The 13916-nt window shown below is 55.5% G+C and overlaps 1 protein-coding gene across 1 annotated transcript; it reads left to right on the top strand.

The window, feature by feature from the left end:
- The first annotated feature begins 186 nt into the window (after positions 1–186).
- Positions 187–12975, top strand: SNRNP40 (small nuclear ribonucleoprotein U5 subunit 40). The gene is made up of 10 exons (XM_064398127.1): positions 187–407; positions 1115–1244; positions 2251–2344; positions 3820–3985; positions 4741–4863; positions 6456–6576; positions 7584–7666; positions 8053–8114; positions 9747–9850; positions 12556–12975. Exons 1-10 carry the CDS (start codon positions 201–203, stop codon positions 12603–12605), a joined length of 1140 nt encoding a protein of 379 aa, XP_064254197.1. The 5' UTR covers positions 187–200; the 3' UTR covers positions 12606–12975.
- Positions 12976–13916: the final 941 nt, after the last annotated feature.

Below are 13916 nucleotides of genomic sequence, written 5' to 3'. Positions count from 1 at the left end.
TCGGCGCTACCCATGCTACCCAGCGCCAGCTCTCCCCCAATCAGAACGAGGCGCGCCAGAAGGCGCCGCGCTCCCCGCTCCATCCTCGGCGCGCCGGCACCGTGTCGGGGGGCGGAACATCCAGGGCGCTCCGCCAATCAGCGCGGCGGGTGCGGCGCCGACAGCCAATGGGGCGCGGGGGGCGGGGCCCGGCGCCCGCCATGATCGAGCAGCAGAAGCGGAAGGTTCCCGGGCCCCCCGCGCCCGCCGCGCCCCCGGGCCCCGCCGCCCCCGGCGCCGCCCCCGCGCCCGGCCCCGACCTCCCGCTCGTGCCCGTGCCCGCCAAGCGGCCCCGCCATGACCTGCCGGGGGCGCCGGGCACGGGCGGCGCGGGGGGGCAGCCCGCGGCCGGAGCTCTGCTGCAGGCGGTAACGGGGGAGCGTGAGGGGAGGTGGGAGGAGAGGCGGGCGGGATGGAGGGGAGAGGGGAGAGGGCCGGGGGTGGCTCCGGAGGGAGGGAATGGCCGTGAGGGTGTTGGGGCTGGGCACTGCTGAGGCACCGCCGGTGCTGCGGGCGGGTCTGGGCCCCTCGGTGCGGAGGGGCTGGAGCGGGAATGGGCTGGGATGGGAATGGAGCCCCAGGAGAGGCTGAGGGAGCTGGGAAGGGGCTCAGCCTGGAGAAAAGGAGGCTCAGGGGGGCCCTTGTGGCTCTGCACAGCTCCTGACAGGAGGGGACAGCCGGGGGGGTCGGGCTGTGCTCCAGGGAACAGGGACAGGAGGAGAGGGAACGGCCTCAGGCTGGGCCAGGGCAGGCTCAGGGTGGGCACAGCAGGAATTTGCCCATGGAAAGGGTGCTCAGGCCTTGGCAGGGGCTGCCCAGGGGGGTTTGCAGTGCCCATCCCTGGAGGTGTCCCAGGAATTCCTGGATGTGGCACTGAGTGCTCTGGGCTGGGGACAAGGTGGGGATCAGCTGGGACTCGATGTCCTTGGAGCTCTTTTCAAGCCTCAGTAATGCTGGGATTCTGGAATTCTGGTGGGATGTGCTGTGGGAAGGTGAATGTGCCCAGCAGGGGTGGCAGGCCGGCCATCCCCTGGCCTTGTCCCTTGTCCCCTGACGGTGTCCCCTGTGTCCCCAGGGCCCCCCGCGCTGCTCCTCGCTGCAGGCCCCCATCATGCTGCTGTCAGGACACGAGGGGGAGGTGTACTGCTGCAAGTTCCACCCCAATGGCAACACCCTGGCCTCAGCTGGCTTCGACAGGCTCATCTGTGAGTGGCACTGCTGTCCCCCTCTGTCCCCTGTGTCCCCCGGGCTCAGGCCCTGCTGCTGGGGGGTTTTGCTCAGCCCTCGCCTGGCTGGCTCCTGGTGTGAGCTGCTTCCCCAGGAAGCCTTTCCCAGCTCCTCAGGCAGGTGCCATCCTGCTGGGGCTGGAAATGTGCCTTGCTGGTGTTATTGTTACATTAATTGAAGGGATGGGACTAAAACTGGGTTAAAGACAATTTATTGTTTAAATAAACATCATTCCCAGGGGTTGTGGGATTTTGAGACAGCAGTCAGTGGCCATAGCTCAGGACAGTCACAAGTCTTTGTTGCAGGGCAGTGTATATCTCTCTAACCTTATGGACAGTCACCACAGGGTATCTTTTGCTTTTCTAACCTGCCACCTTTACTTACTTTTACTGCAATGTGGGTACTTTTAGCCAATAGGCTGTTATGACAGGTACACACATACTTTTATTATAACATTTAAACTCTTCACTTACTCTATACAATTACACCCTGAGGTTATAAACCCTTCACCATCTTATCACTACAGTTTGACACTTAAGGCATATTCTTATTTATAAATACAGAAGCATAAGTTTATGATTTTTCTACTTAATGTGCGCAGATTTTATTTTCACATCCATCCAAGCCCCGTCCAAGGCTGCAAATCAAATTTTTCTTTGTCTGGGGCAGTCTCTATCTTCCACTGGTGCAAGCTGGGACAGCCCTGTGTCCCTGTCACACGGGTTCCAAGTTCTGCAGAAGTGCTGTTTTTAATGCTTAGGCTTGCTGAAGCAAAGATTTTTTCTTCATAAGTTCACCTTAACCAAGATGCCTGCAGCTCCTCTGCCCTGGGGCTCACCTGGTGCTTTGTCACTGCTGGGAATTGTCCCAGCCGGACCCAGCAGTGGTGGGGTGATCCATCCTGCACTTGCTGAAAGCCCAGAGATCAGCTCCATGCACAGCACGGGCTGTTCCTGTGCTCACCTGTCCCTTGCTGTCCCCCAGTGCTCTGGAACGTCTACGGGGACTGTGACAACTTTGCCACCTTGAAGGGACACAGTGGGGCTGTCATGGAGCTGCACTACAACACGGATGGCAGGTGAGGCCAGGGGCTCTGCTGCTCAGGAACAGGGCTGCAGCCCCAGGAGAGGCTGAGGGAGCTGGGAAGGGGCTCAGCCTGGAGAAAAGGAGGCTCAGGGGGGACCTTGTGGCTCTGCACAGCTCCTGCCAGGAGGGGACAGCCGGGGGGGTCGGGCTGTGCTCCAGGGAACAGGGACAGGAGCAGAGGGAAAAGCCTCAGGGGAGGGTTTGGGTGGATTTTTGGGAAGAATTCCCCATGGAAAGGGTGCTCAGGCCTTGGCAGGGGCTGCCCAGGGGGTTTGCAGTGCCCATCCCTGGGGGTGTCCCAGGAATCCCTGGATGTGGCACTCAGAGCCCTGAGCTGGGGACAAGGTGGGGATTGGGCACAGCTTGGATTTGATGTCCTTGGAGCTCTTTTCCCACCTCAGTGATTCTGGGATTGTTGCCCTTGCTCAGTCCATGGACACCAAGTCCTTGTGGTGTGGGCAGAGGGTCTGGGGGCACCTGTGAGCCCCCAGTGCCATTGATGCAGTTTTGGGGCACAGAGGGAAGTTTGTGTTGGCTGCCTGGGAGTCACTGGGGAGGGGGAAAGAGAACAAGTGAGATACTGGTTAATTTAAAAGGCTGCTCCACCATTGCTGCTGAGCTTTGCTGAGCTGTGCTCATCCCAGATGCTGCTTGAGAAGGCAGAAAAACAATTTCCAGAAGGTATTGAGGGGAGTTTGTGTGTTCCAGTGTCAGTGTTTCAGGCTCCTCCAGAACACCAAAGGGGGAGGTTCTTCTCACACTGGTTACTGGTTTTCTTACTCAGGAAAGCCAGGTGTCTGCTAAGGAAGGCAGGAGCCTCCCCTGGAATGGAAAATGCAACCCCCCTCCCTCTGAATTGCTAAAAATTTTAAAGGGCGCTCAGGCAAAAAATATGGGAGCAGGAATAACAGTTCTTTAATAGAGAAGAAAATAAAAAGATAAAATAAACAATGCAGTGAGCCAAACCAACACTGCCAGGGTCAGACACAGCCTGACACCCTGTGGGTCAGGGTGCTGGCACAGTCCCATTGGAATTGTGGCCCAGCCCTCCTGCAGTGCCAGGGGTGGTTCTGCTGGAGCAGGATCCTGGACAAGGGGGGAGTCTTCCTCTGCAGCTCCAGGGGAAGGGGCAGCTGCTGTTCCTCTGGGAATCCAGTGCAGAAGCCGTGCTGGTGTTGCAGAATCTCAGATTCTATCCAGGCAGGAATGCTTGGCTCCTCCCTCTGGGCTCACATCTCCCATGGATGCTGCAGTTCTTATCAGCCCTGCAGGGACATTGCACAGCCTGTTATCAGCAGATGTCCCTGGAGGGAGGAGTGGCTGTGGAAGAGATAAGGAAAACTGCACAATGAACAGAGACAGCTGCCATGCAGATGGGAAATGGAACACAACTGGCTTGGCAATCTGGGACACTGGTAAAGAGAGATGGGAAGGGAGCTGGGCCCTCACTGTGCTTGTTGCCTGCAGCATGCTCTTCTCAGCATCCACGGACAAAACTGTGGCTGTGTGGGACAGCGAGACGGGCGAGAGGGTCAAGAGGCTCAAGGGCCACACGTCCTTTGTCAACTCCTGCTACCCTGCCCGGAGGGGCCCCCAGCTCGTCTGCACCGGCAGCGACGATGGCACTGTCAAGGTCCGTGTGTGCCCTGGGGAAAAGGTGGAAAAGGTTTAGGATCTTCCCGTTTAACTGGGCTGAATTCAGCTTTTTGTTACTCGTTATGCTGTCACTCTGAGTTCGGAGTCAAAAATGTGATATCAAATTTCACTGCTCTGTTTGTTTCTGTACTTCTCAGGGGGGTGGGGAAGGTTGGGCTGCTCAGCTGGGATTTTTGTGCTGCTCTGGATCTGCACAACTCCTGCCAGGAGGGGACAGCCGGGGGGGTCGGGCTGTGCTCCAGGGAACAGGGACAGGAGCAGAGGGAACGGCCTCAGGCTGGGCCAGGGCAGGCTCAGGGTGGGCACAGCAGGAATTTCCCCATGGAAAGGGGGGTCAGGCCTTGGCAGGAGCTGCCCAGGGAGGGTTGGAGGTGCCCAAGGAATTCTTTCTGGTCAGAAAGTCAGAAATCAGAGTTTCTTTCTGGATTAGCAAAGCATGTAAAAACTATTCCTGAAATCTGGGCTGGCCCCTTCTTCTTCTGTAATCTCCTGTACTGATTCCTTTTTCCCTCTCCTGAAATCTGTGCTCAACTCTTCTTCCCTCCTTTCATTCCTGTGCTCCAAACACAGCAGATTCAATGTTTTTTGTAAAGATCTCCAGATGTGATGTTTTTCATGAGACCTACAAAGGGATTCCAGGGGAACAGGCTGAGTCTCTGCCAATATCTCTGCAGTGTTTTTATTGTTAAATAATCTGTGCCCACCTCTTACAAGTGCCACGTTTCTTTCCAGCTGTGGGATATCAGGAAAAAAGCTGCTGTCCAGACATTCCAGAACACCTACCAGGTCCTGGCTGTCACCTTCAATGACACCAGTGACCAGATCATCTCTGGAGGCATCGACAATGACATCAAGGTAGGACCCCATGTCCCTTTTCCTCCTGTCACGCCTTGTGTTGGTCAAGGACAGCTATGGGTGCCACCTGCAGAATTTTACATCCCAACCCCCCTGGGCCTGCTGTGTCCATCCCTGCTGGTGGTACAGGGCCAGTCAAGTGGCAGGGAGCAGTGACAGCCTGGCAGTGACAGCCTGGCAGTGACAGAGTGGCATTCGGGTGTCCCAGCACTGCTGTCACCTGCCAGAGCCAGCGTGGAGTGCTGGCTGTGCTGCCAGCCTGGGACAGAGCCATGTGTGAGGTAAGCTGAGGAGAACGTGGTGACACATCCCCTGTGCCCTCTGCCCCAGTTTCAGCTCCCCTGGCACCTGATGCTGTGGAAAGTTCTTATTTAACAGTGAGCTCAGCGTTTCATTCAGCTGATTGCCCTGGGGGCTGCAGGGCTCAGCTGTCCCCATGGCCTCAGCCCTGCTCCAGCCTGTCACAGCCAGTGCTCAGTGTGACACTGGCACCAAAACTGCCCTCAGCCCTGTTCCAGCCTGTCACAGCCAGTGCTCAGTGTGGCACTGCCACCAGAGGTGTCCCAGCCTGTCACAGCCAGTGCTCAGTGTGGCACTGCCACCAGAGCTGTCATCAGCTCCTGCTCCAGCCTGTCACAGCCAGTGCTCAGTGTGGCACTGCCACCAGAGCTGTCATCAGCTCCTGCTCCAGCCTGTCACAGCCAGTGCTCAGTGTGACACTGCCACCAGAGCTGTCCCAGCCTGTCACAGCCAGTGCTCAGTGTGGCACTGCCACCAGAGCTGTCCTCAGCCTGTCACAGCCGGTGCTCGGTGTGACACTGGCACAAAAACTGCCCTGAGCCTGCCAGAGCTGTCCCCAGCCTGTCACAGCCAGTGCTCAGTGTGGCACTGCCACCAGAGCTGCTCCCACTGCCCCTCTTTGGGAGGAACAGCCTTCTGTCTTCTGTGGGAATTGGGGAGCTCCTGCTCTGTGCCAGGGGGATCTGGGGGATTTTGGGGCCAGTTCAGGAGGAATTCTGCAGGCCTGGGGCTGCTGACATTGAACTCCTTGGAGGTTGAATGTATTCACTTAGAAATGTTCTAAAAGGCAAATTCTGTCTTTCTATAAACCCATAAACTTCCAGCCTCATGTTTTCCTAGAATCATGGAGTGGTTTGGATGGAAAGGATGAAACATCATCTCACTGCACCCGTGCCATGGCAGGGACACCTCCCACTGTCCCAGGTGCTCCCAGCCCCAGTGTCCAGCCTGGCCTTGGGCACTGCCAGGATCCAGGGGCAGCCACAGCTGCTCTGGCAATTCCAGCCCAGCCCCTCCCCACCCAGCCAGGGAACAATTCCCAATTCCCAAGATCCCATCCATGGCTGCCCTCTGGCAGTGGCAGCCATTCCCTGTGTCCTGTGTGTGTGGGGCTGCTGCTCTTTAACTCCTTGGGGCTTGAACACATCCAGTTACAAATCTGAGGCACAAATCCCATTTTCCTCCAACTCCCATCCATCTCCAGCAGCTGGAGGGCACAGCTGGTTGATAGAGCCTGTGTGGGTGCTGTGGGAGCTGCAGCTCCAGCATTGCTGGCTGTGTTTCTGTGCCAGGTGTGGGACCTGCGGCAGAACAAGCTCACCTACACCATGCGGGGCCACGCCGACTCGGTGACGGGGCTGAGCCTCAGCTCTGAGGGCTCCTACCTGCTCTCCAACGCCATGGACAACACAGGTACACCCTGCTGAGCCTCCAGGGACACCTCTGCCTGTTCATCCTGGGACAGCAGCACCGAGCTGGGGTGGGCTGCAGGGAGCTTGGCTCCAGAGCTGAACCGGGAGTTTGGGCCCTTGAGGGGAGAGCAGCTGCCTCGGGGGGGTTTGTCCCAGCTCCTGCAGGGTCTGGGGACAAAGGCCATGGCACAGGTGATCCTACAGGGCTTGGGGACGAGAGCCCTGGCACAGGTGATCCTGCAGGACACTGGGGACAAGAGCCATGGCACAGGTGATCCTACAGGGCTTGGGGACAAGAGCCATGGCACAGATTGTCCTGCAGGACACTGGGGACAAGAGCCATGGCACAGGTGATCCTACAGGGCTTGGGGACAAGAGCCATGGCACAGATTGTCCTGCAGGACACTGGGGACAAGAGCCATGGCACAGGTGATCCTGCAGGGCTTGGGGACAAGAGCCATGGCACAGGTGATCCTGCAGGACACTGGGGACAAGAGTCGTGGCAGAGGTGATCCTGCAGGGCCTGGGGACAAGAGCCATGGCACAGGTTTGTCCCCTCAGCAGGAGTGACAGCCCAGCTGCTGCAAGACACTGGGGACAAGAGCCATGGCACAGGTGATCTGTGCACTCTGGGCCTGGCTCGTGTCAAGGTGGCTTGGCTGTGTCCCCTCAGCAGGAGTGACAGCCCAGCTGCCACCCTGCCTGTCCCCTTGTCCCTCAGGGAGGCTGAGCCCATCAGGGCCATGCCCATGGGATGTGTCAGGATGAGGAAAAGCCTCCTGGAAGGAGCTGGTGGCTCCGTTTTGGGGTGGCAGGTTGGGAAGTTTTTGTACTTCCAGGTTGCTGCTGTTTCTGCCAGAGCAAAGCCTCCTGCAGGGAAAGCTGCTGGTTCCCCGTGGCCTCTGGGGAGTGGGGGGGTCAGGGAGCCTGTCCTGGGCATGGGGGCTTTGCCAGGCTGCCTGTCCCTGTCCCTGTCCCCCTCAGCTGCTGCCTCTGCTTCTGTTGCAGTTCGGATCTGGGATGTCAGGCCCTTTGCCCCCAAGGAGAGATGTGTGAAGATTTTCCAGGGAAATGTCCATAATTTTGAAAAGGTGAGTGTGCTCCATTCCTTGTTCAATTCCCTCTGCTATTAACTTTTCTCTAAATTGTTTTTTTTCAATTCAAGCTTAGGCCAGAAAGGCTTTAATAAGAACTCAAAGAAAGATGAATCCACAAAGTGGGTTCCAATTAAAGCTTCAGTAACAAGATTTCTTTGCTCAGTTCATTTGTAATTAGTTGTAAATTAAGTATTTTCTACACTTACCATCTACTTTGTGTAAAATAACAAGGCTGTTTCCAGCAATAAAATAAAATCTGTAATTACCATCTCCTCTTCCAAGGGAGATCATTAAAGTGGTGCTGGTTAAAGTCTCATGGTGATTTGAGTTCAAGGAGAAGGGGGAAACTAAATAGGTCTGTGCATGTTCTTTTGTTTTAGAACCTTCTGAGGTGCTCCTGGTCCCCAGATGGCAGCAAAATTGCAGGGGGCTCTGCTGACAGGTGAGTTGCCCCTGCATTCCTCTGTCCTCAGCAACCCTGGTGGATTTGCAGCGTTCCTGGATCAGGATCTGCAGGCTCAGGGTTGTGTGTAGAGGTGGGAAATCCCAAACAGCCCTCAGGGAGTTTTCCTGGTTTCACCAGGGATGTGCTTCTGCTGCTTTGGGGTCTGTGGAGGAGCATCTGACTGTTGTAAAATCTGGTTATTATTGTCAAAAGCTGGCTGAGGCTCTGCCCTGTCCCACCACAGCATCCCCCAGCAGGTGACAGGGACATCTTTGCCACTGGCTGGGACCCCTGGGTGTCCTGGCAGAAGCTTGGGGGGGTCTTTGAGAGCAGGGTCTGTGTGTGGGGTTGGAGGGTGAGGAGCACGAATCCCAGTTAAATCCCTGCATGGTGAGATTCCAGGGATCATTAATGACTCCTCCTTTAATTAAGGAGAAAAAAAATCAATTGGCACATCTCAGACTTGTAAATGAAAGATTCTGTGAAGTGAGCTGAGGAGTGGAAAGGGCAGAGGGAGGAAGGTCCCTGTGAAGGACACCAATGTCCCCTGGAGCAAATCCAGGCCCAAATCCAGTGCCAGGGAGACAGGAATTCCTGCAGGCCAGGGGCCAGGGCATGGAGCAGCAGTAATCACCAGATTAATGAGCTTCTGATAGCACAGAGGCACAACTTGAGCTCTCCCTGTCCAGATTTAGTGGGGCAGCTGTCCCAGCATGAGCTGGGGCTGTGACTGCCCCCAGCCCTGCTGAGCTCTCAGTGGGGAGGGAGGATTCCTGCCCTGGGAGAGCAATTCCTGCCTGGGAGAGAGCAGCTCCTGCCCTGGGGGAGAGCAGCAGTTCCTGCCTGGATCCCTGTGGCCAGGCTGAGCCCTGCTCTGGGCAGCTGTGCCTGGAGTTTGGGTCACTTGGTTCATTCTGCAGGTGCTGCTGGAGCTCTGACAGCTCCTGGGGCTCCCAGCAGAGCTTTCCACAGCAGACTCAGGGATTTTGGGATCAGTTTCCCTCACTCTGAGACAGTTTTTAGGAGAAGTGTGAGAGCTGAGCTGTGCCTGGTACCCCCAGGGGAGGGTCCTGGGGGTTTCTCAACCCAGGTAGGGGCTCAGGCAGGATGGGTGAGGCCTGGCAGAGGGTGACCAAAGGGCTCAGCATGATCCCATCACTCCCTAATAAATGCTGGCAAGTGGCTCTTGTGGCACAGCAGGAAGAAATCCATCTTTGGGGCTGCAGTGCAGCAGGGGCTGGGGGGCTCTGGGCTCCTCCCTGCCAGCCCAAGGGGATGCCTGGATGTGCATAGAGTGTTTGGGGGTGTTTGGGAGGGTGAGACCCTTCCTCCCCATCCCCAGGGCTGATTTGCTCCCTGTCCCTGCACTGTCAAGGGTTGTTTGTGGTCTCACAGCTTTCAAATCCATCTCTGTGCCCTGAGGGCTGAGGTGCACTGTTGGCAGTGAGGTTTTTGCCACTCTTGACTCCTCCCTGCTCAGCCTCTGCTCTCCTGGGCCTGTCAGCAGCATTTTTCTCCTGGGAAGTTCCTGTTTATCCTCACCAAGATCATTCCAGCCAGCTGCAGAACCACCTGGGGTTTTGCACAGCTCTTTTGCTTGGCCCATGCCTCACCAGGACTCTGTTGCAGGTTTGTGTACGTGTGGGACACCACCTCCAGGAGGATCCTGTACAAGCTGCCTGGCCATGCTGGCTCTGTCAATGAGCTGGCCTTCCACCCTGAGGAACCCATCAGTAAGTGCTCCCCACCTCCCAGGGAGCAGCTCCAGGGCTCACTGATCCTCTGGGGAGAGGCCCTAAGATTGCCAGAGTGGCTCAGAGTCCAGTTATCTGATTTAGGGGTGGCAGAGCCTTGTTTGCTCATCTGCAGTTGGGTGGGGGCACCCTGGGCTGAGCACATGGACTCTGGGACTGGGCTGGGGACACCCAGAGGGGGCAGCAGGGTGGCTCTTGCTGTGGGCTAGGGGTGGCTGCCACTGCCCAGGGGCCATGAGGAACGGGTTTGGAGTAGCTGGGATGCCAGGGGTGTAACCATGTGTGGTGACTCCATGAGGACATGGATCACCTGGGAGCCTGGGGGGTCCTAACTGCCCCAAAAACTGTAGGAAGCCAATCAGAGAATCACAAAATCACAGTCCCAGAATGGTTTGGGTTGGAAGGACCTTAAATCCCACCCAGTGCCACCCCTGCCATGGCAGGGACACCTCCCACTGTCCCAGGTGCCCCCAGCCCCAGTGTCCAGCCTGGCCTTGGGCACTGCCAGGGATCCAGGGGCAGCCACAGCTGCTCTGGCAATTCCAGCCCAGCCCCTCCCCACCCTGCCAGGGAACAATTCCTTCCCAAAATCCCACCAAAGGAAGCTCTGGGTGCAGGGGGTTTGGGCCCTGTTCTGGAGGTGGCACCACACTCAGAGCTGGCTGATGCAAAGCTCATGGTGGCTTGTCAGAGCCATTTAAAGCTGGGACCTGGTTCCATTCCCATCTCCTGGGCCTGCATGGGCTGGGCAGGACTGCAGGGTGCTGTGTTTCCATGGAAATGCTCACCTTGGCCTGGTCAGCAGCCAAAACTCACCAGCAGTCAACCCCAAAGGCAAGGCAAGGGGCAGGGAGCTCTAGGTGGGTTGGGGCTGTGCTGGAGGAGCAGAGCCAGCTCTTCTCTGGGTGTGGGGTCCTGTGCTCAGCTCCCCTTGGGTCATCAATCACTGGGCTTCAAATAACAATTTAAAAACTCTTACTAAAAACCCATTGAGTCATGTAGCTGCTGGCTGGGAGCTCCTGGGGATGTTAATCCACAAATCACTGCAGGATTCTCACCTGCACGGGCAGCCAGACTGTGCAGGGTGACAAAGACTGGGCTGGCAATTGGTGCAGAAACCCCCAAAGATCTCCTGGACAGGGATGAAACCACTGTTGGTGACTTTTGGGTCATTCTTGTGAATTCCCTGAAGAGGAGAAGGGTCTGGAGCCCCAGGAGAGGCTGAGGGAGCTGGGAAGGGGCTCAGCCTGGAGAAAAGGAGGCTCAGGGGGGACCTTGTGGCTCTGCACAGCTCCTGACAGGAGGGGACAGCCGGGGGGTCGGGCTGTGCTCCAGGGAACAGGGACAGGAGGAGAGGGAACGGCCTCAGGCTGGGCCAGGGCAGGCTCAGGGTGGATTTTTGGGAAGAATTCTCCATGGAAAGGGCTGTCCAGCCTGGCACAGCTGCCCAGGGCAGGGGTGGATCCCCATCCCTGGAGGGATTTAACAGCCCTGTGGATGTGGCACTTGGGGACAGGGGCAGGGCTGGGTTAAAGGTTGGACTCGATGATCTCAGAGGGCTTTTCCAGCCTTGATGCTTTTATAATTCCACAAAGACATCAGATTCTGACCCGTTTCCAGCTGGCCAGCCCTGGTGGTGGAGTCCCCTTCCCTGGAGGTGTTCAGAACACCTGGGGATGTGGCACTGGTGGCAGGGGTGACCCTGGGGTGCTGCCAGGCTGGCCCTTGGGTTTGGTGGTCTCAGGGATGTTCCCCAAGCTCAGGGGTCCCGTGGCTGTGGCTCAGGGCCGGTTGGAGCCGGGAGCCATTGGGTTCTCCCTGTCCCCATGCGTGCTGGGGACACTTCCGTGGCCAGCTGTGCCCTCTAGTGGCACTGGGCGCTGGCAGGGCCCGCGCTGGAGCTCAGCCCTCCCCCCATGGAAACCCCAGCTCGGGAGCCTCGCAGGGCTCTTCATGCACCTCCCCTTCCCCTTCCCCTTCAGCCGTGCCCAGCAGCTCGGGGACAGGGGCTGGCAGCCACCAGCACAGCCTGGGCGCGGTGGCACAGCACTGTCCATGGCAACTGAAACCTGGCTTCCGAAAAATGAGTTGTTTGGGCTGTGTCCTTAGGGGGGTCTCAAACCACTGGGGTCATTTTTGTATTCTATTGCAGTTTTTATATTCTATTTTAATTTTTGTATTCTATTGCAGTTTTTATATTCTATTTTAATTTTTGTATTCTATTGCAGTTTTTATATTCTTTTTTAATTTTTGTATTCAATTGCAGGTTTTATATTCTATTTTAATTTTTGTATTCTATTGCAGTTTTTATATTCTTTTTTAATTTTTGTATTCTATTGCAGTTTTTATATTCTATTTTAATTTTTGTATTCTATTGCAGGTTTTATATTCTATTTGCATTTTTGTATCCTATTGCAGGTTTTATATTCTATTTCAGTTTTTGTATTTTATTTTGATTTTTACATTTTAATTTCTGTATTCTATTTCCGTTTTAATATTTTAATTTTTGAATTCAATTTCAGTTTTCATATTCTATTTTAATTTTTGTATTCTATTTCAGTTTTTATATTTCATTTTTTTTTATTATATTGCAGTTTTTATATTCTATTTTCATTTTTTGTATTCTGTTTTAATTTTTATATTCTGTTTTAATATGCTTATTCCTTTCTTTCCTTGCCCCTCAGTTCTCTCTGCATCCAGTGACAAAAGGCTCTACATGGGGGAGATCCAGTGAGGCCCACGAGGAGCTGCTGGGATCTGTGCCTCAGGTGCTGGGTCTGCAGGAGCTGGGTGGATTCCCCTCCCAGTGGAGCAGGTGACAGCAGCTCAGTGTGACAGCCCCCCAGTGCAGGCTGTCCCCTCTCCACATCTCACTGGGCAGCTTTTTCCACCTCCCCTTTCTTTGGGGAGGCAGGAAGACTTGGAATTGAAAGGAATTTTGTTTTGGCTGTGCCACTGACAATGAAACCCTTCTCCAGATCCCTTGAAATTGAGAACTTTTGGTTCAGTTCCACATGTGGCCTGTATATTCCGTGTCCTGTTTCCTTTGGAGTTGTTTTTTTTTTAATACAGTTAAAACTGCAATAAATGGCTTTTTTACACAGCTCAGTGCCTGGGGTTCATTGTCTTGGTTTGAACAGCCAGGTGTCTGCTGAGGAAGGCAGGAGCCTCCCCTGAAATGGAAAATGCAAACCCTTTCCTCTGAATTATTGTAATTTTGACATTAAGGGGCTCTCAGGTAAAGATACAGGAATAGGAATAACAGTTCTTTACTAGGGAAGAAAATAAAAATAAAATTAAAATGCAGTAATACAAACCAACCCTGGCAGAGTCAGAGCAGGTGCTGAGCCCCTGTGGGTCAGGGTGGTGGCACAGTCCCATCCCATGGGGGCTCAGCCCTCCTGCAGTGCCAGCTGTGCTTCTGCTGGAGCAGGGATCCTGCACAAGGCTGCAGTTTTCCTCTGCAGCTCCAGGGCTGCTGGAGATGGGCCTGCTCTTCCTCTGGCAATGCAGGGCAGGAGAAAGCTGCTCCTCTGGGCATGCAGTGGGCAAAGGCTGCTGGGCTGTTCCAGGCTCAGACTGGATCCAGGTAGGAATGCTTGGCTCCTGCCCTGGGCGCAGCATCTCCCAGTGGGATGCTGGAATTGTCTCAGCCATGCAGGGACACTCAGTGGCCATGAAGAGCAGAGATCTCCTGGAGGGAGGATTGGCTGTGGGAGAGATAAAGAAAACTGCCCAGAGACCAGTAGAGACCTGCCCCATCAGACAGGAATAGAACACACACTGCCATTTCCAACCTAAGACACTCCGGTTGTTTTTCTGTTCTCCAGTTTTAAATCCAGGTCCTCACCTGTAGATAACCAGGGAAATCACTGAGGTGGAATGATGGAATGATTGGTGGGATCACTGAACTCATGGAATGGTTTGGGTTGGAAGGACCTTAAACCTCATCCAGTGCCACCCCTGCCATGGCAGGGACACCTCCCACTGTCCCAGGTGCTCCAGCCTGGCCTTGGGCACTGCCAGGGATCCAGGGGCAGCCACA

Source organism: Passer domesticus, chromosome 24 (assembly GCF_036417665.1).
Source record: "Passer domesticus isolate bPasDom1 chromosome 24, bPasDom1.hap1, whole genome shotgun sequence".
In the NCBI taxonomy this organism is placed as follows: domain Eukaryota; kingdom Metazoa; phylum Chordata; class Aves; order Passeriformes; family Passeridae; genus Passer; species Passer domesticus.
Note: the sequence above shows the minus strand (reverse complement) of the source record. Positions and strands in the feature narration are given on the sequence as shown.

Excerpts from the sequence above, each read along its gene's own strand:
- SNRNP40 (XM_064398127.1), top strand. The coding sequence starts at position 201 with ATGATCGAGCAGCAGAAGCGGAAGGTTCCCGGGCCCCCCGCGCCCGCC. Across the intron at positions 1,245-2,250 it reads TGGCTTCGACAGGCTCATCT|TGCTCTGGAACGTCTACGGG; the intron begins GTGAGTGGCACT and ends GCTGTCCCCCAG. Across the intron at positions 6,577-7,583 it reads CAACGCCATGGACAACACAG|TTCGGATCTGGGATGTCAGG; the intron begins GTACACCCTGCT and ends CTTCTGTTGCAG.